Genomic DNA, 24,925 nt, shown 5'->3' on the forward strand with positions numbered 1-24,925 from the left:
CAATTATCCAACAAAGTCCAAAATGAAGCGGATTTAAGCAAATATAACGGCCTGATTTATGACAAAACAATAAACGAATAACAAATATGTCAGACAACACTAGAACAATACGAATAAGAGAACCGAGTCAACTGAAACCGTTTTTACCGTTCTTAGTATAATATAAAAAATAAGAAGATATATGGTATGATTGCCAATGATACAACTATCTACCATAGACCAAAATGACATAGATGTTAGCAGCTATAGTTCACAATTCTGTCTAAGACATGTATCAATGTCAATCTGTCATAAATCTGACGGCTCTAGTATAATTATGTATAGAAACATTCATCTATGATGATTAAAAAAGAGGCGAAAGATACCAAAGGGACATTCAAACTCATAAGTCCAAAGAAAAAACTGACAACGCCATGGCAAAAATAAAGGGAAAAGACCAAAATAAACAGACAACAGTACACAAAACACAACATAGATATTAATAAAGAATATTATGAGCGACACGAACCCCACCCAAAACTGGAGGTGATCATGGGCTTATAGGTGCTCCGGAAAGGTAAGCAGATCCTGCTCCACATGTGGCACCCGCCGTGGTGCTCGTGTAAGTACAAACCCGGTGATAAGTCTATAATTCGGCAGGTCACATTCGGGGGGAAAGAGGACGGGATTGTGGTTACGACAATTGGAACATATACGTCATCTTTGAAACAGATATTCCACAACGGTCAACCAACATTTGACTATGTCACACATCTAGATCTGCTTCATCAAGTTAGTAGATGAAATCTGAAACATTAGCAAAAGGAATATTTAAAGAAGTAGCCATTCATTATTTGCCCCGACATTGCATCTTCTCAAACTGGACTTAAAATTGCAGTTATGTTTGAGCTTTTGGTTCGTTTTGAAGGCCATGTCTTTGATTTGAAACGAAGAGCGACAGTAGAGGCGCTGTTTATTTGGTTTTGGTTTTGGTTTTTCTTTTGCTTGTAGGAATTGTATGTCATGAAGTAAAAAATCAAAATGTGGCATATGTTACTTGATGCAACTGATACTATAATTACTAAATATTCTGCACGCATTAAATTGGTTTTGTGCCAGCACCAAGAACAGAAATATTAATACAGTAAATTTTATCTTGAATGAGTAATTTCTGTTTTGTTTCTTAAATCGAACACAAATATGTTAAAATCCGGTCTAGGATTTGTGTTAGTGCTTACTATTCATTGCTCAACAGAAGTAACACATGTTCAAGGTAATTAATTCAAAATTACTTAAAGCGAAGTATAGTAAAAAAATGTATGCATTTAGAACTCTTTGAACTGCATCAGAATCTCGAAAAAATAATAAATGTAGCATTTATGATGTTTATATACTCCCAGATATATACTAAATTAAAAATGTGTGGAATATTTCTATAAATATATAGAATGAACGTAAAAGCGCTATCAATGTGCATATTTGTAGTTCGAATAGGATTATTTAGTTTGGGAGAACATGATTTATTTATTTGTTGCAATTACCCTTGAAATAGCTTTCAATAACTGTGAGTACTCTTATTTCTGTGCTTCAACTTTGTGTCTATTGTTTGTCTGTTAGTTCTGTTTGTACCTCGTACCGATCTTTTGAGTTAAGCCAATTGCAACTGATTAGTTTTACAGTTTGTTCTTATCATGCTTATGTTGTGCTGTAACTCCACTGTCCCAGGGGAGGGTCGAGTGCTCATACACATGTTTAACCCCATCTCATTCTTTATGTCAAAGAGACAACTTTTTTTAGATATCCAAATGCAGTTCAATGAGATTTAAATGCATACAGAATTGTGTAAAAAATCAGAAAAAAAACCGCATAATTACGTATACTTTGCCTTTAAAAAGAGAAATGTCATCTGAAAATTAGAATAATCCAGATATTTTGATTCTGGTTGATCCTCCTTGTTTAAAAGCACACTTAAGAATTGGTTGCAATAATTTTGGAATTTTCAGTGTTTAAAAGGTTGTAAAATATATACAGTATGGCTACAAGTCGTTAGTACCAATGACTTTAAACATCATACATTTGAAGAGCAGCTTTCATTATGTTAAAGAAATATATTGTTAAGACCAATTTGAATACACTCATTAAAATCGTGTATATTTTCAGATGTACATGTGAGGAATTATCGTGAATCTTCAGAAGAAAATACCAGAGTTCATGATATACTGCATGAATTACAAGGTAAAATTGAGGTTATAGTTACTTAGTGATTAAAAAATGAATAATAAGTAAATGTAAAATTATAACGTGTGATGATGTGAGATTTTAACAGTTCAGAACATATAACTTCCGTGATGAACACAGATTCTGAATATATTTACGATACCAATTACGTACTATTTATGGTGAAAATTCTACTGCACCAAATGCACATTTCGACAAATAACGTCTCTTGAGTGATGCCAGAGAAAAAGCATTAATATATTTTCATGATCTGTGTTCATGATATAAGTTCCCAATTGATATCATACACCACACTTAAATTTATAATGATATCGTAATTTGATATATTCTATATATTCAATATACATCAGCTGTCTTTCTACCTTTTATACTTCAATTTTTATTCAATGAATATAATAAATCTACCGTTAATTCCCACCCTTTTCCTACCGAATAGTAAAATTGATCGACTCGTGTAGGTAATAAAAATAAAACAAATCAGCTGAGTGATTACGCAACATCCTCAGATGAAAATCATGGTAAAACGATAACTTAAACAGACGGTCAGTTTTCCGTTTGAACAGTTTTGAAAGTTATATCCGAGGATGTTCAAAGTCGCCGTTGTATTTATTTAATTTGATCGTTTACAGTATTAGTCCTTGGTCGTTTCGAAAATCTCGATTTTCCTTGTCAGCCGCCATTTTTTTACCTGTGAGACTTGTCAATCACAAGTTGTCTCCCTTTTACCGATTTTGATAGCGATTTGACTTCGCTATGAAGTCAATCGGCCGGCGAGATTTAGCGATTTTCAAAATTCTTTGGCGACTTAAATCGTCATTTCGCCGGCAAGATTATGGCCTGTATAATTGTTTAGACAGAAAACTATAAGTTTCAAATATAATGTTTTCCTTTTCCTTTTGATATCAAGGGATTTGCCTTTCGACTTTTGATATCTTATTGCCTTTGTGTTTTTCAAAACATGCATGCATGTCGGGCGAAATGTCAATGTATCTACTGGAGCACGAGAAATAGAATAACACATAATATACACCTAATAAAAAACTGTTCAATTACAAAACACTATGGAAAATATTGTCAGAGTTCGTTTAATATAAAAAATATTAAGTTTGGTTATAGAATATGACTTTAAAAAAAGAGAGGCGAAAAATACCAAAGCTACATTCAAACTCATAAGTCGAAAATAAACTGACAACGCCATGGCTAAAAAAGAAGAAGACCAACAGACAAACAATAGTACACAAAACACAACATAGAAAACTAAAGACTGAGCAACACGAACTCCACCAAAAACTGGGGGTGATCTCAGGTGCTCCGGAAGGGTAAGCAGATCCTGCTCCACATGTGGCACCCGTCGTGTTGCTCATGTCAGTACAAACCCGGTAATAAGTCTAATTCGGTAGGTCACATTCGGGAAAAGGGGACGGGATTGTAGTTACGACATTAGGAACATATCCGCTATCATCTGTGAAACGATAGATGGAAGGAAGGTATGTAATTAATCATGTCAGTGCTGAAGCGGTAATGACTCGTTGCTAGAAATGAAAAATAAAAACTATTTTTTTAGATCTTTCCCGGAATTACTTATACCAGGAGCGCTCAAATCCAAATTATTTTTGCACCTAAAGTATTTCTCAGTGAAACAATGAACATCCCTTCTAATTAACGTACTATGCCCCGAACCTTGAGTCGCGTTTATATTTTATTGAAGTTATTTTGGCAAAGAATTTTGCCATTGTTTAGCGTTTATATACTGATTTGAACATATTGTTCTATTATAGGAATATGTTTGCATGAACACCACTTCAAAACAGTAAAAGAATTACAGAAAGATACACAGGCAATTCTGAACAGTAAGTAACACTTTCATAGTCAACATCAGTCGCAAAGAAATTTAACAGAGACTACAAAAGACATACCAACTACAGCAAACTATTATTGGACATATTCATTAAGATATAAAACACCGACTAGCCTTTGACCTAGCACAACCCATTTACATGTTGAGGGTCGAACTAGATTTTATAATACCCAACCTGCCTTTTTATCTCTATTAGTTGAAAGACCAGATACGTAGAAGAACATTCGATACAAAATAAATTAATAAGTAACTTGAAGATTCTTATATACTATTACAAATGATTATTAAGATAAAACTAACGTGAGTAAAACAAAACCAATGAATGCTGGTTCCTATACTAAATCCAAGCTCCAAGTTCTTTTTAAAAAAAAGAACACTTTTAGTTGCGTGCGTCCGACGTGCCTTTCTGGATTTACCTGCATCAGGAACGCCAAAACATAAACATTTGAACGCCCGAGAAGCGCAAGACCTAAACACGTGTTTAACTAATATGACAAAAAGGGACATTCAAATAGGTAATCAAATTTATATTATGTCTGCGTACTAGTATATAGATATCATACTTCTAATACTTTTGGATAAATATTAATCCGAAGGAATTACGAATTACGTGAGCAATGTCTTGCGAGCGAAGGAAGTAGAGTTAAGTACGATTAGTTTGTTCTTAAAAGAAGATATGACTGATTGTTTTATTGCAGGTTTATCAGTTTATAAAGAGGTCGTTAAAATGAACAGACAACTGACGAATGATCTCAAATGGATTATGAAAGGTATACTAGTTGTTTTGTCAAGCCTTTTAAACTGATTTTGAATTTGATAAGCCAACTATAGGAATAAAATATGACTAAATTAATAAACAAAAAAATGAAAACGTTTTGTTGCATTTAGACGTAAACAATAAATATGGAATAAGAAAACATTGGATGGATAATGAACTGTCAGGAAAGGCTCACTATTTCTCGTGAAATTACTACATCGCATTGAAATTCGTACTTTTTTAAACGAAGTTCAAACATTACAATTTGATAAACCAGTATGTCAAATGCAGTTTGTATAATGTAAATGTTTTCTTCTTATTCCGAATATGTTAAGAAATATTACATCAAACTTTTCTCTGCCTAAGAATCACATGGAGAAAAGGAAGTTTCTAGAATACTCAGACTCTTAAAACAGGATGTCAAAGGTGAGCTTTTTTTTTTACTTAAATACAAACTTCATAAAATAAGTTTTGCCGTTTAATTGTGTCGTTTTCTTCTCATTATACATATACATATACATTTATATCCTGGCCTGTTAAGAGCTGAAAATATATAACCTTCCACAAGACAGGCTGAAAATGAATATTCTGCTATACAAATTGCGGAACAAAATAAGCATGCGTAGCAACAGATGAAAATGAATAGTCAATCCGCAAATAATCCTTCTGCCCCCCCCCCCCCCCCCCCCCACCACCCCCCTTCCCCATCTAGAATTTCAAATGGCCGTCCCCTAACGCAAATAATATTTTACGATTGGCACTATTTTAAAACGTGATTAATATGCTAGTAGATCACCTGATTTCACCAAGTTGTATGAATTTTATGTAAATTTCACAGCATTATACATATGGAAAAATCCTAGTCTTTGACGAAGATCTAGAATCATCATCTGAAGTTTTATGGAATAATTGCTGAGCGTAGTACAATAAATAAAAACAATTCTGACAAAAATATGAATTAAATAACATTTTCTTAAAATAAATAAAATCAATTGTCGCAATAAAAACCTTCATACCACCCCCTCTTCCGTAAAAAAATGAACCAGCAGTTTCAAAGCAAGAGACACATATTTTTTGTAGCAATGTAAAGAAAATAAATACACTTGAAATTACATTTTGGCAAGACGAATGCTAAGGAAAACACTCAACAGGCATTGCTGTCATGGTCTCTGAAAATGGTTCCATAAACTCTTGTCCACTGGTAATGAGACCGGAAGATCAGATGGCAAACTTTCGTAAGAACATTTTTCTTTACTTATAAGTTATAACGTAAAAACTAGATTTTTTTTCTTACAACAACCTTTTCTAATAAACAGGAATATGCGGTATGTCAGTTGTTAAGGACTGCACTGACGTTCAAAAGACAAAACAGAAATCAGGAGTATACACGATATATCCAGATAAATCTGGAAGTGTCAAGGCTTATTGTGATATGGCTCCTGAAACTGGTGGTGGATGGACGGTATGTTATATGAAAAGAGTAAAATTTGTTCATTTTCGGAATATATTCAGGCTTTAAACGGAAGTAATGCAACGGGCGTCTCCAGTGAATCCTGAATTCTGACTATTAATGAGTACATAAATTAATTCCTGGGTATTGGCGGGATATGATTTGCATGATATCTAGTTTATTTTGTATTGGTTTGTGGATTATTTTTGTCCTTTATTTTAATCATAGTTTTGTCTGTCTTTCTTAGGTTCTTTCGGTTTTTAAATGGTCCATCGGTATCTTGTCAGTCATATATGACAACCTATATATCCCAGTTGTGGTGATAACTCTCCAACACTCATTTCCTTATTTTTAACTGATAAAACAATGCGATTTATCATAGACTGTCACTTGTCATTAGCAACACAGCGGGTCCCTCTCAGCGGTGAAGGAACAGATTATCCGTCTGGAGCAATCTTTTAAGATGCTTTGAAATAAAATAGTTATTAGTGTAAAATAGAAGAGAAAAAGTAAACAGATTTTCAGCCAAGACAATTCATCAGCACTAATATTTATCAAAATATTATATAGTTAAGAATTGCATTTCTTTTTAAAAGTCGTGATATATATTTTTATTCAAGAATTCTGAAAGTACATGTAAGGATAAAAAAAGGAAACAGTAGTTTACCGATGTTCAAAAACATTTTCAAAATAAAACTTTATTTAAAACCTGTTTTCCAAGTCAATCTTGATTCGAAAAAAAAATTGTTTAACCAATGTAACTACTTTCCTTATGATCAAAATGTTCTAATGACACGGGTTATGTTTTTCTCATATATTTTATGACGGTATAATACTAAACCCCTAACAGGAGGGATTGTGCCTGATGTTCATATGATATTCATATGATGAAGACATAATCTTTCAATCAGTTTAATTGAGGTCTGGAGCTGGCATGTCAGTAACTGCTAGTAGTCTGTTGTTATTTATGTATTATTGTCATTTTGTTTATTTTCTTTTGTTTCCTATTCTGACATCGGACTCGGACTTCTCTTGAACTGAGTTTTACTGTGCGTACTGTTGTACGTTTGTTTTTTCTACATTGGCTAGAGGTATAGGGGGAGGGTTAAGATCTCAAAAAACATGTTTAACCCCGCCGCATTTTTGCGCCTGTCCCAAGTCAGGAGCCTCTGGCCTTTGTTAGTCTTGTATCATTTTTAATTTTAGTTTCTTGTGTATAATTTGGAGTTTAGTATGACGTCCATTATCACTGAACTAGTATACATATTTGTTTAGGGGCCAGCTGAAGGACGCTTCCGGCTGCATTGAAGACCCATTGGTGGCCTTCGGCTGTTGTCTTATCTATGGTCGGGTTGTTGTCTCTTTGACACATTCCCCATTTCCATTCTCAATTTAACTAGTAAATGGAGAACTATATTTATTTGTTCCAAAACTTTATGTACTGGGTATTTGGTTTCATTACAGATAATCAAGAGAAGATATGATGGATCTGTAAATTTTCAAAGGACATGGTCGGAATATGAGAACGGATTTGGCAAAGTCAATGGCGAATACTGGCTTGGTAAATGCATTTTCATAACCAGCTAACCAACAAATTATAAAACGTATAATCTGTATTCACAAAACTTTGTTTCGATTTCGTTCGGTTTCATTCAATATCAAAATATATAGGTCGACACTTCATACGATGGTTTATGTGACATTTTACGATAGGAAAAAAGGGGGACACAAATTATCTCCCTCCGAAATACAACCCTCAAAATATAACATATTATCCACAAGGACTTTGTGATTATACGTTCACAAGAAATTATTCTTGTAGATAGTTACAATGAAAACAATTCAACCAGAGTTACCATTTGTTGTCGTTTTCCTAAAATGTAACAAACGAAGCGAGCAGAAGGTAATGACAGTGTAAAAAAAAAAACAACTTTGAAATGTTATTCTGCGATAAAATTTATATCCTGTAAACATCAATTTTCATAACACCTGTATGCACTAAATCAAAACGCATTTGTTGAAAACTAATGAGTTGCATGAAAATGTATCATGAAGAAATTCTGAAAATTTAACTAACTAGTATGACAAAACATTTTTTTCCAGATGTTATATCAAAATGCAACAGATATTGTGATCTGAATACAACCAGTGTACCACGCTTTTAATACAATTTATTTTAGAGACATGTACGAAAGTAAAAATCTAAATTTGAAAGTACACAAGTAATGCAGATAGGTAGATATATGTAGAATTTGTTGTTTCTGATTACTGTTTTTAGTTTTTGCATATCTTTTTACCGAATAATCAACAGTTTCATCGGATCTTGCGCTCGATGTCATGACAATAGTTTTGATTTTGATTTTGCTGATATGACATTCACAATTCATGACTTATATGACTCCTTATCATTGGAAAACTCTTTTTTTCGAATCACAATAAAACTACAAACAAATATTGAAAGAAAGCCTAGTTTGCGTAAATTAGTTTCGACATTAATATTTAAAAAAAATGGTTGATTTGACATATACTCTTAGTTTGATATAGTTTGACAATCGACACAAAGTTTATTAGTGGTTACCCATCATAGAAAATTTTCGTTATAGTCTATTAAAAATAACCCGCAGCTGTCTTTGTCAATTCACCGATATAGTATGATTGCCATCTACCAAAGAGTCCCACTCAAACAGGTGTTAAGGACCGTCTTGACGTACCCGGTCCCGCTACGTTTGGAGTTCGAGCGATATTTTCCATTTTTCTTGTTACCTTGATTTGTCTCTTCCTAATCGATTTACGATATTTGAACATCAGTAAACTATATGTATTGTTTTTTTTATAATTTTATTGAACATGCAGTGAGGTGTGCGCTTCTGTCCCATCTTGTAGACCTATATCACTTTGAATTTGACATGACGAACAGGTGTAAAAGCGCTGTTGCCTTGCTTTTGCTTTTCACAAAATTGGTATACATAAGCATTTTTTTTTATCAAGAACCAATACATCGTATTCCTTTTCAACTATTATAAATATATATGTGGCACGTAACGATAAGGGCATTAAGAAAAAAAGGTAATCATATCTGATGTCACAGATTTGTAGAAAAAAGTATTAAATGGGAAGTGAAATAAAGTACTGGCAATTACAAAAGGCCTTTTAATTTGGTATTTAGGGGGGTTGCTCAGTCGTTTAGTTTTCTACATAGTATTTTGTTGATTGTCTGTTCGTCGTTTTTCAATTTAAGCATCATTGTCGGTTTCTTTTTGATTAATGAGTTTTGATTATCCCTTTGTTATCTTTACGCCACTTTCTTGACTGTTGAAACATTAATTTCAAGACGATTCCGAGAAGACATTATTTGAGTTTTTTAAATGTATTTCTTTTGTTATTTTTTAAAGATAACACTTACATCCATCGCCTAACGTCAACAGGAACATATGAGCTAAAAGTTGTTTTGACAAGCAGCAGCAAAAACATACGATTTGCTTTGTACAAGACTTTCATTGTAGGAGATGCAGCATCCAAGTACAAATTGACTGTTGGTGGCTACAGTGGAACTGCAGGTACGATACTTCCAATGTAAATGATTGTACCGTTATTAATAGTATTCAATAGCTTCCTCTCAATACTTATATATGCAAAGAAATGAATACTCATACACGGTATATGGCAAAAACTCAACATTTCATATACTAGTGCATAAATGGCAAAGAAAAGGTATCCACATATTTATTTGCAAGTGATTATTCATTAATAAAATTAACCGTTCATTTGCGATTTTCCAAAAACAAATGTAGATAGTATACAGTCGGTGCACATTCTAAAATAATCAGAAAAAGTCAAAGGTCGGTTTTTTTATAGAATGTTTTGGCAATTATTTCATACTAACAAACACGCCTTTAGTGGAAAGTTTAGCTAGCTATAAAACCAATTTAAACCACCGTATTCTTCGTTAAATGCCGGTACCAGGTCAGAAATATTATAGTTGATTTCCATTCTTTCCTTTGTTTGATATAGTCAAGCATTTGATTTTGTCATGTGTTTATAAATTTCCCCTTTTCGAATTTACCTTGGAGTTCGGTATTTTAGTTAATACTTGTTAAGTAAAGCATATATGGATCCTACTGGGGAAGGTCAACCAAAAACTTTGTATTGGTGTCTGTGCTAGTCATAGCAAATCACGAATCAATTCGGAGTCAGTTCTTGGAAGGGTCACACGTCTTCCCATCTAACATAGAAAAAGCTCAGTGAGTCCTTCTATTACAAACTTTAAGGCAGGGTTCAGGAATATTTATCACATACAGGGAAAGTCTTATTAAGATGTCAATATATTAATTGTTATCAGTGCTAATGGACTAGGTGAATCTAATAAAAAAAAACTTTATCGTGCTTGTTTTCGGATATATAATGAGGCGCACATTTGGAATTTGTGGTCATTAAGTTTAAAATAACGAACCCTAAAATCAGAAAAAACTAGTATTTTTGACAAAAACATTTGCCAAATTGTTTTCATTCTTAAATTGATTCACCTGGAACAAAGCTGATCAGCAGCTCACCTTTTAACACATATGAACAACACATGACTAAAAAAATGTCAGGACCACTGTTGGATTTCGGTATAACAGAAGAACAAAACAAAACAGTGAGAAAAAACGATAGAAAGAATGCTTTAAAAAAAAATCAATAGAACGATTTGCCAGCTGTCAATTTGTTAAAACGACGTTAATCTTTTCATGAAATTCGTAATTTCGTGAAAACTAAGTCTTCCGAAACAGAAAGCAAACTGGTTCAGTAATACACCTCTTCACAGTTATATGAACAAAACTGAAACTCAACGTTTACAGGCATAACAAAAAACGTCCGGACATCCGTTGAATTTCTAACTGACAGATTGACGAACATTGGTAACTGTAGATGTCCCATTTATGATTTTATCTCTTTGATAAGTTTGTTTGGTATAAAAGGAAACGTATTCAATTGAAGAGCATTATCAAAACATTGCTATAAATTGAAAACGATTCCTTCAAAATTTGATATAACTAAGGTGAAATGAATTTAATAAAAAAACCAAAAATAATTGAAAAGTGATATTGATTTGGTTAGGTATGTTATCATTATCATGAAAGAAATTTCTACTTTGGAAATAAAAAGATGATTAACGATTTTGTAGAAATGTCCAATTCTCCATAATAAGATTTTAATGATAATATATTCGGCAGTTTGATCTTAAAGATACAGACATATTTTCTTACACATCCATTTATTTTAATATATCTCAATAGGTGATTCCTTAGCCTACCACAATGGGATGCAATTCTCCGCTACTGACCAAGATAATGATAAAAACAGTGGAAAATGTGTTATCAATGACGGACCTTGGTGGCATCAAAGCTGTAGACACAGTGCTCTTAACATGAAATTCAGCAGCGGTCTTTTCTGGAATACTTACGATGCTAAGTGTTCAAAATCAGTTATGATGATCAGAAGAATATACTAACTCATTATTCATATAAGGTTTAGAACATTATCATATTACGTGTTTATCAATAATTTCAAATGTCTTTATTAATTTCTACTGTTGAAAATCACATTTCACAAAAAAGCTTCATTTTGGCTTTATGTCATTAAGTTTCGTAAACGATCAATTGATAAATCTATGCATTACTCTTTTTTCAAATGAAATTGGACTTTCAAGACCCCTTAAGCCTGTGCTTTAGTTCGCTAATTTCATTTTTGTTAATAAAAGAGTCAGAATTATCTGAATGCGAGAGCAGACTATAAACGTTTTTATTCATTTGATTGGTCTAATTTTTATGAGGTTTTTAAAAACTAATTCCAATAAATCTATACAATACGTAAGGAAGGTAAACAAAAACTACCACACTGTAGTAAACACTACAGCAACCTCCAACAAACGATTCACTCGAGGAAATAGACGTACAATTAATTAACTATCCTTCCGAAGAACCTGAGATCAACCCCGGTTTGGAGTGTGGTTCGTGTTTCTCAGTTTATCGTTTTAAAAGTTGTGTTTTGTATAATGTTGTTTGTCTTTTGGTCTTTTTCTTTTTTGCCATGGCGTTGTCAGTTTATTTTCAACTTGTGAGTTTGAATGTCCCTTTGGTATCTTTCGACTCTCTTTTAAAGGCATACAACAGTGAATGACACATGGCCGAAACAGCCCGACTTGCTACATGCACATATTGTGGGTTTGTAAATTCATATCGGTTATGTCTATAAATTTAAAAAACTAGAGGACTGCAGGTATGTTTGAAGAACGTGATAGAAATTATTGTTTTTGGATCAATTTACCATTTCGACGTTGTCTAGATAACTAATTGCAAACGAATACTTTCCAGAACAGTTGCAGTATTCCGCGTCATCAAAATGTACTAAAACATGTTGTAATGAATGCAGTTTTAAATAAATAAACATTTAAGGCTGAACATATGCACTTTGATACGAATTTCTCTACATCTTCTATTACCTACTTTTCTCTGAAATATAAAGCTTATCCGTTACTAAAAAAAACAACAAAAAACGGTGAATACATGAATCATATCAAACAGTTATCAATGAATTTGCACTATTATCGGTTTATTGGAAATATAAAATATTGTTTTCTTGTTAATAAATTCATAAATAAATCCATCGGTAATTCTTCTATTTTGAATGCAAATATATACATCAGATAAAAAGAAGCTAAAAATGTTAAAACTGAATATAAAAAACATAAAAAATTCCTAACTAGAACAATAAAAATGTCTAAAACCAACTTGCAATTCTAGTTTTAGATTGAGGTAACAGTACTTTACCGATATTCAAAAATCATAAATCGGTTACGAAGTCAAATCTAGACAACACAACAAACCAAGCACTGAGGGAATCGCATGAACTTCAAAAAGAGCGAGAGCGGGAGATGTCGACAGAACACTTAGAACATTATGTTATTTATTGACTTAAAATTAACAACCAAAACGTGTCTTTTAAACAACGTTGTATGGTTACACAGAGTGTTTGTTTTTATCGTTATTTACAAGTAATTCGCAGAGAATAAATCGTACAGTTCCAAAATTCTGAGGTCAGTTTTTCAAATAAATATCTGCAAATAGAATAAAACAACGGGTTTTCTCATTCGCATTATTTATTTTAATCAACAACAAATCACAAAATACACGGTCGCATTTAGTGTAAGAGCCAACCAACTATGCTATATTTGTAGTTTAATCAAGTTTGAGTTACACAGAGTGTTTGTTTTTATCGATGTTTACAAGTTATTCACAGACCTGTCTATTTAGAAATAGTCACATGGTGTTCGTGTAATATAAATATTATATAATGCTGTCAGGGGCAGTAAACTTTGTTTTCATAAACATCGAATACTTAACTGAACAGTACGTTAATTAGTCTTTGGTGAAAATATTAGGACGGCCTATCTACCAATATCGCTTTGCAATGCAGCGATTAACGTCCGGAATCAACTGTACGGCGGTTATACCCCGAACAATTTAAACATGTAATAATAAACTGTATTCAATACATCTTTGTATTCTTACAATTACGTATTTGCTTATTTGTAACAACGATTTATAAGAAATTCAAACATAAATTAAGGTGACTCAACTGTTGCTCGAACTTTCTTTACTGTATAAGATGTATACACAATGGCATGAGAAATATCAATTATCCAGTCATCCAAGCGTCAAATGTAAAGCAATTGTTTGTGCGAGATGAAAACGTTACCACTCACTCTATCGTGAAATGAAGATCGTTTTTTGAATGCTCTTTGTTATCTAAGATGCATCCATTAGAGCTATTTTCCTAATGCTTGTAGTTTAAAGGTTTGGTTGGCTTGCTTGCTTTGTTTGTATAAATGTTTGCTCAACTTAATTTCAATGCCTAAGCAAACATTTATACAAACAAAGCAAGCAAGCCAACCACACCTTTAAACTACAAGCATTAGGAAAATAGCTCTAATAACGTTTTATTAGTATGTGATGTAGATTTAGACCGAAACCGAAAACTTTGCTTTTTCGGTGACGTGGATTGCCTTAACTGTCCAAGATATATGTATTCAATGATGGCGTGTCATATGAAAGGATACATTTTATCCTACATATAGATCTGAGTCTGGACAAATTATTAGAGAAAATAGAATTGACAATATTAACAATAAATGCTATTTTTTTGGAATTTATTGATATATTACCTCAGACTTTCATTCACAAAGTATGCATATATAATCAATCCTTCTGACTTCACAAATTTTGCTAGAGAGTCGGCTGAATTAAGACTTTATATGATGAAAATTAATTAATTTCCTTCTGTGAAAATGCATCGCATGTACAATAGAAATGAATCGACCCTACACTGAAAATGAAAGTCTAGTATCATTATTCGACACTGCTGGTGGACGTTTCGTCCCCGAGGGTATCACCAGCCCAGTAGTCAGCACTTCGGTGTTGACATGAATATCAATTATATGGTCATTTTAATAAATTTCCTGTTACAAAACTTTGAATTTTTCGAAAAACTAAGGATTTTCTTATCCCAGGAATAGATTACCTTAGCCGTAATTTTTGGAATTTTGGGTCCTCAATGCTCTTCAACTTTGTACTTGTTTGGCTTTATAACTTTTTTGATCTGAGTGTCACTGATGAGTCTTATGTAGACGAAACGCGCGTCTGGCGTATTAAATTATAATCCTGGTACCTTTGATAACTATTAACATGAATCGCATAACGAAAACAGAATAGTGAATTTTAATTCAATATCAACAAGCTGATTAACAAAACCTGTTTTAAGTTATACAACATTAATAATTATGTTAAAAGGTACATTTTCTGCAAATGAAACTTAACTTTTCAATCTCTTACACGCTCTGTTCGTGAACTATTCTTAATATTATTATCTATTTGTGTATCAATTTTACACCAGGATGGCTGTAGGCGCGATGAAAACCCGTCCGCATCTCATACATATATCATGAATTTATAAAAACAGTACACATTATGTATTATTTCTTATTTTATTCAAAAATCATCTGTTTATTTATATTCATTCTATATTAGAAATCATAACGGATACAGTAAAAATGGTATTTCAGGATTCGCACATTATATACACTGAGTTTTGCTTTTTAAGTGTCTATCTTTTTTTTTTATAGTTTTAAAGATAGGAGGCAAAAACGTAAAATATTAGTAAAAATCGACAGTAACTTCTACAAAAACTTATTTGTAGTACTTGACTTGCTGATCATTTTTGCTTTTTTTTATGTTTTTATCTATCTGTTACAGTTTTTCAAATTGATAAAAAAAAAAACGTCATTAGAGGACAACAACTCGAATGAAGAGTCGTCTGACGATTTCGACTATGTGCTTTGATCATTTTTGGAATATTAGCCAAAAGTTTTGAAATAGTAGATAATAAGTAGACCTCATCATTTTGAACATTTCAACCCCTTTCTATTTGTCTATTTTTCTCTATTGCCTCTATTAGTAGCAGTTTTCAAGATAATATACAAAACCTGCATTTTATTCCTGTGTTCTATTTTAAGCCATGTCGGCCATGTTGGTTGGCAAGTGGGGTCATCAGACATATTTCTAAACTAGATACTCTAATGATGATTGTGGCCAATTTTGGTTAAATTGCCCAGTAGTTTCAGAGGAGAAGATTCCTGTAAAAGTTAACGACGACGGACGACGACGGCCAAGTGATGATAAAAGCTCACTTGGCCTTTTAAGCCAGGTGAGCTAAAAAATGATATACAGATAGTAGCACAGATTTATCTTGCTTGGTGGAATGAAACTTATACAGATGGTAGATATAAGGAATAAGTTAAAATTACTATAAGTTCAAATAGAAATTTTTTAATTTGGTTTTCGGTACAATATCCCATTATTAATTGCAACACATGTATACAGACAAAATATTTTCAATGAAGGTTCCTGCTTCTTTCTCACTATAATTGCAAGCATATGTACATAAAATGTAGTTCGGGGAGCATCAGTTGGCAGTGAAGCTTTTACTGGTATTTTTTTTACAAGTATATTTGTAAGAATCTGGTCCTTTCTATCATTTGAATACAGCATTGCAGCTCATATTGATTATATATCTTTTGTTCCTCTATAATTAGGGGCTGAAGGGTCGCAGCAGTCCATTCCATTATTCAAAATAAGCCTTTTCTTAATGTTCACGCGTATTTCGACATTTAGGTCCTCCGTAACTCCTCTAATAGGCGTTGCGGGACATATTGACTATATACCTTTTGTTCCTCTATTGATAACCTTTCGAATGACGTATAAGGTATATCTGTAATTAAAGCTGAAGGGTCGCAGCAGTCCATTCCATTATTCAAAATATCTATTTCATTATTCAAAATTGGCTATTTCTTAATTTTCACGCGTAGTTTGGCATTTAGGTCCTGCATAACCCCTCTAATGGGCATTGCGGCACATATTGATTATAACCGTTTTGTTCCTCTGTTGATAAGCTTTCGAATGGTGTATATGGTTTTTCTGTAATTAGGGGCTGAAGGGTCGTAGCAGTCCATTCCATTATTCAAAATAAGCTATTTCTTATTGTTGACGCGTATTATGACATTTAGGTCCTCCAAAACTCCTCTAATAGGCGTTGTGGGACATATTGACTATATACCTTTTGTTCCTCTATTGATAAGCTTTCGAATTACGTATAAGGTATATCTGTAATTAGGGGCTGAAGGGTCGCAGCAGTCCATTCATTATATTCAAAATTGGCTATTTCTTAATTTTCACGCGTATTCTGGCATTTAGGTCCTGTGTAACCCCTCTAATGGGCATTGCGGCACATATTGATTATTACCGTTTTATTCCTCTGTTGATAATCTTTTGAATGGTGTATAAGGTTTTTCTGTAATTAGGGGCTGAAGGGTCGTAGCAGTCCATTCCATTATTCAAAATAAGCTATTTCTTATTGTTGACGCGTATTTTGACATTTAGGTCCTCCGAAACTCCTCTAATATGCGTTGCGGGACATATTGACTATATACTTTTTGTTCCTCTATTGATAAGCTTTCGAATGACATATAAGGTATATCTGTAATTAGGGGCTGAAGGGTCTCATCAGTCTATTCCATTATTCAAAATATCAATTTCATTATCAAAAATTGGATATTTCTTAATTTTCACGCGTATTTTGGCATTAAGTTCTGCGTAACCCCTCTAATGGGCATTGCGGCACATATTGATTATTACCATGTTGTTCCTCTGTCAATAAGCTTTCGAATGGTGTATAAGGTTTCTCTGTAATAAAGGGCTGAAGGGTCGTAGCAGTCCATTCCATTATTCAAAATAAGCTATTTCTTATTGTTGACGCGTATTTTGACATTTAGGTCCTCCGAAACTCCTCTAATAGGCGTTGCGGGACATATTGACTTTATACCTTTTGTTCCTCTATTGATGAGCTTTCGAATGAAGTATAAGGTATATCTGTAATTAGGGACTGAAGGGTCGCAGCAGTCCATTCATTATATTCAAAATTGGCTATTTCTTAATTTTCACGCGTATTCTGGCATTTAGGTCCTGTGTAACCCCTCTAATGGGCATTGCGGCACATATTGATTATAACCGTTTTGTTTCTCTGTTGATAAGCTTTCGAATGGTGTATAAGGTTTTTCTGTAATTAGGGGCTGAAGGGTCGTAGCAGTCCATTTCATTATTCAAAATAAGCTATTTCTTATTGTTGACGCGTATTTTGACATTTAGGTCCTCCAAAACTCCTCTAATAGGCGTTGTGGGACATATTGACTATATACCTTTTGTTCCTCTATTGATAAGCTTTCGAATTACGTATAAGGTATATCTGTAATTAGGGGCTGAAGGGTCGCAGCAGTCCATTCATTATATTCAAAATTGGCTATTTCTTAATTTTCACGGGTATTCTGGCATTTAGGTCCTGTGTAACCCCTCTAATGGGCATTGCGGCACATATTGATTATTACCGTTTTATTCCTCTGTTGATAAGCTTTCGAATGGTGTATAAGGTTTTTCTGTAATTAGGAGCTGAAGGGTCGTAGCAGTCCATTCCATTATTCAAAATAAGCTATTTCTTATTGTTGACGCGTATTTTGACATTAAGGTCCTCCAAAACTCCTCTAATATGCGTTGCGGGACATATTGACTATATACCTTTTGTTCCTCTATTGATAAGCTTTCGAATGACCTATAAGGTATATCTATAATTAGGGGCTGAAGGGTCTCAGCAGTCTATTCCATTATTCAAAATATCCATTTCCTTATCAAAAATTTGATATTTCTTAATTTTCACGCGTATTTTGGCATTTAGGTCCTGCGTAACCCCTCTAATGGGTATTGCGGCACAATCGATAAGCTATATCTATAATCAGGGGATGAAGAATAGCAAAGATCCAGTGAAAATTAAAACAATTACAATGTATAGTATTTTGATTTTTATATATGTTTTGGTATTCAGGTCGTCTATACATTAAAACAAGGAATTAAAAATAAATAAAGATAAAAATTTCAAAGAGGGTTTTGATTTATTTTTTCTTAGATTAATTTGAATATTTGTTAAATAAAACCGAAATGACGAATTCAGTGTCACAGTCAAAAAATAAATTTTCGATTTCATTATTCACTTTTCAGCTTGAATACTGAAATATGAGCTTTTTCATTATTCATTATTCATCACTTAACGTTGAAAAATGAATAATGAACTATTTCATTATTCATTATTGAATTTTGAATAATGAAAAATGGATAATGGACGTACTTCAGCGCGGTAGAAGAATTAAAGAAAGATACACAGGCAATTCTGAACAGTAAATAACACTTTCATAGTCAACATCAGTCGCAAAGAAATTTAACAGAGACTACAAAAGACATATTCATTAAGATATAAAACACCGACTAGCCTATGACCTAGCACACCCCATTTACATGTTGAGGGTCGAACTAGATTTTATAATACCCAACCTGCCTTTTTATCTCTATTAGTTGAAAGAGCAGATACGTAGAAGAACATTCGATACAAAATAAATCAATAAGTAACTTGAAGATTCTTATATACTATTACAAACGATTATTAAGATAAAACTAACGTGAGTAAAACAAAACCAATGAATGCTGGTTCCTATACTAAATCCAAGCTCTCAGTTCTTTTTGAAAAAAGAACACTTTTAATTGCGTGTGTCCGACGTGCCTCTCTGGATTTACCTGCATCAGGAACGCTCAAACCTAAACATTTGAACGCCCGAGAAGCGCAAGACCTAAACACGTGTTTAACTAATATGACAAAAAGGGACATACAAATAGGTAATCAAATTTATATTATTTCTGCGTACTAGTATATAGATATCATACTTCTAATACTTTTGGATAAATATTAATCCGAAGGAATTACGAATTACGTGAGCAATGTCTTGCGAGCGAAGGAAGCAGAGTTAAGTGCGATTAGTTTGTTCTTAAAAGAAGATATGACCGATTGCTTTATTGCTGCAGGTTAATCAGTTTATAAAGAAGTCGTTAAAATGAACAGACAACTGACGAATGATCTCAAATGGATTATGAAAGGTATACTAGTTGTTTTGTCAAGCCTTTTAAACTGATTTTAAATGTGATAAGCCAATTATAGGAATAAAATATGACTAAATTAATAAACAAAAAAATGAAAACGTTTTGTTGCATTTAGACGTAAACAATAAATATGGAATAAGAAAACATTGGATGGATAATGAACTGTCAGGAAAGGCTCACTATTTCTCGTGAAATTACTACATCGCATTGAAATTCGTACTTTTTTTAAACGGTGTTCAAACATTACAATTTAATAAACCAGTATGTCAAATGCAGTTTGTATAATGTAAAATAAAATTGAGAATGGAAATGGGGAATGTGTCAAAGAGACAACAACCCGACCATAGAACAGACAACAGCAGAAGGTCACCAACAGGTCTTCAATGCAGCGAGAAATTCCCGCACCCGGACGCGTCCTTCAGCTGGCCCCTAAACAAATATATATACTAGTTCAGTGATAATGAACGCCATACTAAACTCCAAATTGTACACAAGAAACTAAAATTAAAAATAATACAAGACTGACAAAGGCTAGAGGCTCCTGACTTGGGATAGGTGCAAAAATGCGGCGGGGTTAAACATGTTTATGAGATCTCAACCCTCCCCCTATACCTCTAGCCAATGTAGAAAAGTAAACGCATAACAATACGCACATTAAAATTCAGTTCAAGAGAAGTCCGAGTCTGATGTCAGAAGATGTAACCAAAGAAAATAAACAAAATGACAATAATACATAAATAACAACAGACTACTAGCAGTTAACTGACATGCCAGCTCCAGACTTCAATTAAACTGATTGAAAGATTATGTCTTCATCATATGAATATCAGGCACAATCCTTCCCGTTAGGGGTTTAGTATCATACCATCATAACATATAAGAGAAGAACATAACCCGTGTCATGCCAACAACTGGTTTTTAAATAAATGTGTTTAGTGCCGATGCAAAGACCCTATAAGAGAATCAATATTAACGCCAAAATATGCAATCTTTAATGACCTGACAACAGTATCGTAACTATATCCCTTCTTAATAAGTCTATTTAAAGGTTTTGTTAGCTTCAGAGGTGAATACAGACATTTTTGTGCTTTAAAGAATATTTCCATAAAAAATTCGATGTGAAATGCCTGAACGTATAAGAAGTCTGCATGTTGAGCTATATTTACGAATGATGTCCTTATACCGATGATAAAATTTAGTAAATGTTTTGACTAGTTTGTGATATCGAAAACCCTGGTGTAATAATTTTTCAGTAATACATAAATTTCTCTCGTTAAAATCTAAAACATTGTTACATACACGAGCGAATCGTACAAGTTGAGATATATAAACACCGTAAGATGGTGACAAGGGAACGTCACCATCTAAAAATGGATAATTAACGATAGGAAATGAAAAATCATCTCTTTTATCATATATTTTAGTATTAAGCTTTCCGTTAATGATATAGATATCATGATCGAGGAAAGGGCACTGGTCATTGTTAGTATTAGCTTTATTTAAAGTAAGTTCAACAGGATAAATTTCTTTAGTATACACACTGAAGTCGTCATTATTGAGAGCCAAAATATCATCCAAATATCTAAAAGTATTATTAAATTTGTGTATCAGATGTTGTTTCGATGGGTCTTTGCTGATTTTTGTCATAAATTGTAACTCATAGCAATACAAAAAAAGGTCCGCAATAAGTGGTGCACAGTTAGTCCCCATTGGAATTCCGATAACCTGACGATATACGGAATCTCCAAAGCGAACAAAAATGTTATCTAGTAAAAATTCAAGGGCATATATAGTATCAAAGCATGTCCAATTGACATAGTTTTTTTGTTTATTGCTACTAAAAAATGACCTAAAAGAGTTTGAACATATATATTCACATTCTGACTTTTTAAATGCCCATTTAATTAGGTGTGTGAAATTTTTCTTAATGAGAATGTGAGGCAATGTGGTATATAGGGTAGAAAAATCAAAACTTTGAACAGATTCAAAATCACCAATATATGCATGCAATTTATCAAGTACTTCCAACGAGTTCTTGACACTCCAAAAGTAATTAATTCCACTATTTTCGAAGGCCTTATTTGAACAATTTATTATCAGGTTTTTGATTGTACCAAGTGTACTGGTAAGAAAAATAGACAATTTAGTAGTGGAACAATGGCTTGAAGACGAAATGAATCTATATTTGTAAGGTGTTTGTGTAGCTTCGGAAGCCAATACATAGTTGGGACTTTCATTGTATTTGGTTCTGCTTGTAAAGCGGTAGCTAAAAGTTTATGTTTGTTACATATGTCATTTTCTGAAAATGGAGTCAGTTGGAATGTTGGTGAATTGGTGATTTCTTTTTTCAGAACCTCAATGTAAAATTTACGTCAAACAATAATAATATTATTTGCAGCTTTATCGGCCGGGACAAAAACAAATTCCTTGGCTAGTTCTTTTAGTTTATGTTTGATACGAGACATAGGTTTATTGTGGTTATTGTTAAGAGTAAAATGTTCTTTAAAATGTTGAATACGTATATCAACTATGTTCATTACTGATTTAAAAAAAGAGTCCAAAGATTTTTTGTCAGCTTTTTCCCGTTTTATCCATTTCAAACAGTAAGTATGGAGTGAGTCGTGGATGATATTACGACACTCATTCCAATTAATAATTGACGGGGGACGATATTTAGGTCCTTTACTGAGGAATTATTTTAACTCTCGGTCTTGAACGATGTTAAGATCTCCTGTTATAACATGGGAAATGGGTCCATAAATGTATTCGGAATTACTGCAATTACATGAAGTAGGTGTATTTTCACTGATATTAACATCTTTACACAATTGGCTATAATTAAACACAAATTTCCGGGTAGATTTCTTGTAAATATAACAAATAAGAGGGAGCTCAGTATTATCAAAATATCCCGGAATTTGTTCTTTAACAGAATGGTCGTTAAAAATACCGGCACTATTTACAAAATCAAAACCTTTATTGACATACTTTATTTTAATAAACTGTTTTTTATGATCTGTTTTCTCCTTATTCTCAATATGTTAAGAAATATTACATCAAACTTTTCTCTGCCTAAGAATCACATGGAGAAAAGGAAGTTTCTAGAATACTCAGACTCTTAAAACAGGATGTCAAAGGTGAGCTTTTTTGTACTTAAATACAAACTTCATAAAATAAGTTTTGCCGTTTAATTGTGTCGTTTTCTTCTCATTATACATATACATATACATTTATATCCTGGCCTATTAAGAGCTGAAAATATATAACCTTGCACAAGACAGGATGAAAATGAATATTCTGCTATACAAATTGCGGAACAAAATAAGCATGCGTAGCAACAGATGAAAATGAATAGTCAATCCGCAAATAATCCTTCTGCCCCCCACCCCCCTTCCCCATCTAGAATTTCAAATGGCCGTCCCCTAACGCAAATAATATTTTACGATTAGCACTATTTTAAAACGTGATTAATATGCTAGTAGATCACCTGATTTTACCAAGTTGTATGAATTTTATCTAAATTTCACAGCATTATACATATGGAAAAATCCTAGTCTTTGACGAAGATCTAGAATCATCACCTGAACTTTTATGGAATAATTGCTGAGCGTAGTACAATAAATAAAAACAATTATGACAAAAATATGAATTAAATAACATTTTCTTAAAATAAATAAAATCAATTGTCGCAATAAAAACCTTCATACCACCCCACTTCCGTAAAAAATGAACCAGCAGTTTCAAAGCAAGAGACACATATTTTTGTAGCAATGTAAAGAAAATAAATACACTTGAAATTACATTTTGGCAAGACGAATGCTAAGGAAAACACTTAACAGGCATTGCTGTCATGGTCTCTGAAAATGGTTCCATAAACTCTTGTCCACTGGTAATGAGACCAGAAGATCAGATGGCAAACTTTCGTAAGAACATTTTTCTTTACTTATAAGTTATAACGCAAAAACTAGATTTTTTTTTCTAACAAAAACCTTTTCTAATAAACAGGAATATGCGGTATGTCAGTTGTTAAGGACTGCACTGACGTTCAAAAGACAAAACAGAAATCAGGAGTATACACGATATATCCAGATAAAGGCTTATTGTGATATGGCTTCGAAACTGGTGGTGGATGGACGGTATATGTTATATGAAAAGAGTAAAATTTGTTCATTTTCGGAATATATTCAGGCTTTAAACGGGAGTAATGCAACGGGCGTCTCCAGTGGATCCTGAATTCTGACCATTAATGAGTACATAAATTAATTCCTGGTTATTGGCGGGATATGATTTGCATGATATCTAGTTTATTTTGTATTGGTTTGTGGATTATTTTTGTCCTTTATTTTAATCATAGTTTTGTCTGTCTTTCTTTCGGTTTTTAAATGGTCCATCGGTATCTTGTCAGTCATATATGACAACCTATATATATATCCCAGTTGTGGTGATAACTCTCCAACACTCATTTCCTTGTTTTTAACTGATAAAACAATGCGATTTATCATAGACTGTCACTTGTCATTAGCAACACAGCGGGTCCCTCTCAGCGGAGAAGGAACAGATTATCCGTCTGGAGCAATCTTTTAAGATACTTTGAAATAAAATAGTTATTAGTGTAAAATAGAAGAGAAAAAGTAAACAGATTTTCAGCCAAGACAATTCATCAGCACTAATATTTATCAAAATATTATATAGTTAAGAATTACATTTCTTTTTAAAAGTCGTGATATATATTTTTATTCAAGAATTCTGAAAGTACATATAAGGATAAAAAAAGGAAACAGTAGTTTACCGATGTTCAAAAACATTTTCAAAATAAAACTTTATTTAAAACCTGTTTTCCAAGTCAATCTTGATTCGAAAAAAAAATTGTTTAACCAATGTAACTACTTTCCTTATGATCAAAATGTCCTACTAGTAAATGGAGAACTATATTTATTTGTTCCAAAACTTTATGTACTGGGTATTTGGTTTCATTACAGATAATCCAGAGAAGATATGATGGATCTGTTAATTTTCAAAGGACATGGTCGGAATATGAGAACGGATTTGGCAAAGTCAATGGCGAATACTGGCTT

At 32.9% G+C, this 24,925-nt stretch overlaps 1 protein-coding gene and 1 long non-coding RNA gene across 2 annotated transcripts; both read left to right on the forward strand.

Annotated features, from left to right (window-relative positions):
• Positions 1-1,129: 1,129 nt before the first annotated feature.
• LOC127723703 (fibrinogen-like protein A) lies at positions 1,130-12,058 on the forward strand. The gene is made up of 9 exons (XM_052230453.1): positions 1,130-1,252; positions 2,140-2,214; positions 3,996-4,067; positions 4,774-4,845; positions 5,199-5,258; positions 6,149-6,294; positions 7,747-7,843; positions 9,675-9,839; positions 11,559-12,058. Exons 1-9 carry the CDS (start codon positions 1,180-1,182, stop codon positions 11,771-11,773), a joined length of 975 nt encoding a protein of 324 aa, XP_052086413.1. The 5' UTR covers positions 1,130-1,179; the 3' UTR covers positions 11,774-12,058.
• Positions 12,059-19,795: 7,737 nt separating this feature from the next.
• Positions 19,796-23,921, forward strand: LOC127723704 (uncharacterized). The gene is made up of 3 exons (XR_007992214.1): positions 19,796-19,847; positions 22,928-22,987; positions 23,856-23,921. It is a non-coding gene; the product is annotated as an uncharacterized LOC127723704 (long non-coding RNA).
• The last annotated feature ends 1,004 nt before the right edge of the window (positions 23,922-24,925 follow it).

This window comes from Mytilus californianus, unplaced genomic scaffold, assembly GCF_021869535.1.
Source record: "Mytilus californianus isolate M0D057914Y unplaced genomic scaffold, xbMytCali1.0.p SCAF_13, whole genome shotgun sequence".
Taxonomy (NCBI): Eukaryota; Metazoa; Mollusca; class Bivalvia; order Mytilida; family Mytilidae; genus Mytilus; species Mytilus californianus.

Excerpts from the sequence above, each read along its gene's own strand:
- LOC127723703 (XM_052230453.1), top strand. The coding sequence starts at position 1,180 with ATGTTAAAATCCGGTCTAGGATTTGTGTTAGTGCTTACTATTCATTGC. Across the intron at positions 4,068-4,773 it reads TACACAGGCAATTCTGAACA|GTTTATCAGTTTATAAAGAG; the intron begins GTAAGTAACACT and ends GTTTTATTGCAG. Across the intron at positions 7,844-9,674 it reads CAATGGCGAATACTGGCTTG|ATAACACTTACATCCATCGC; the intron begins GTAAATGCATTT and ends TATTTTTTAAAG.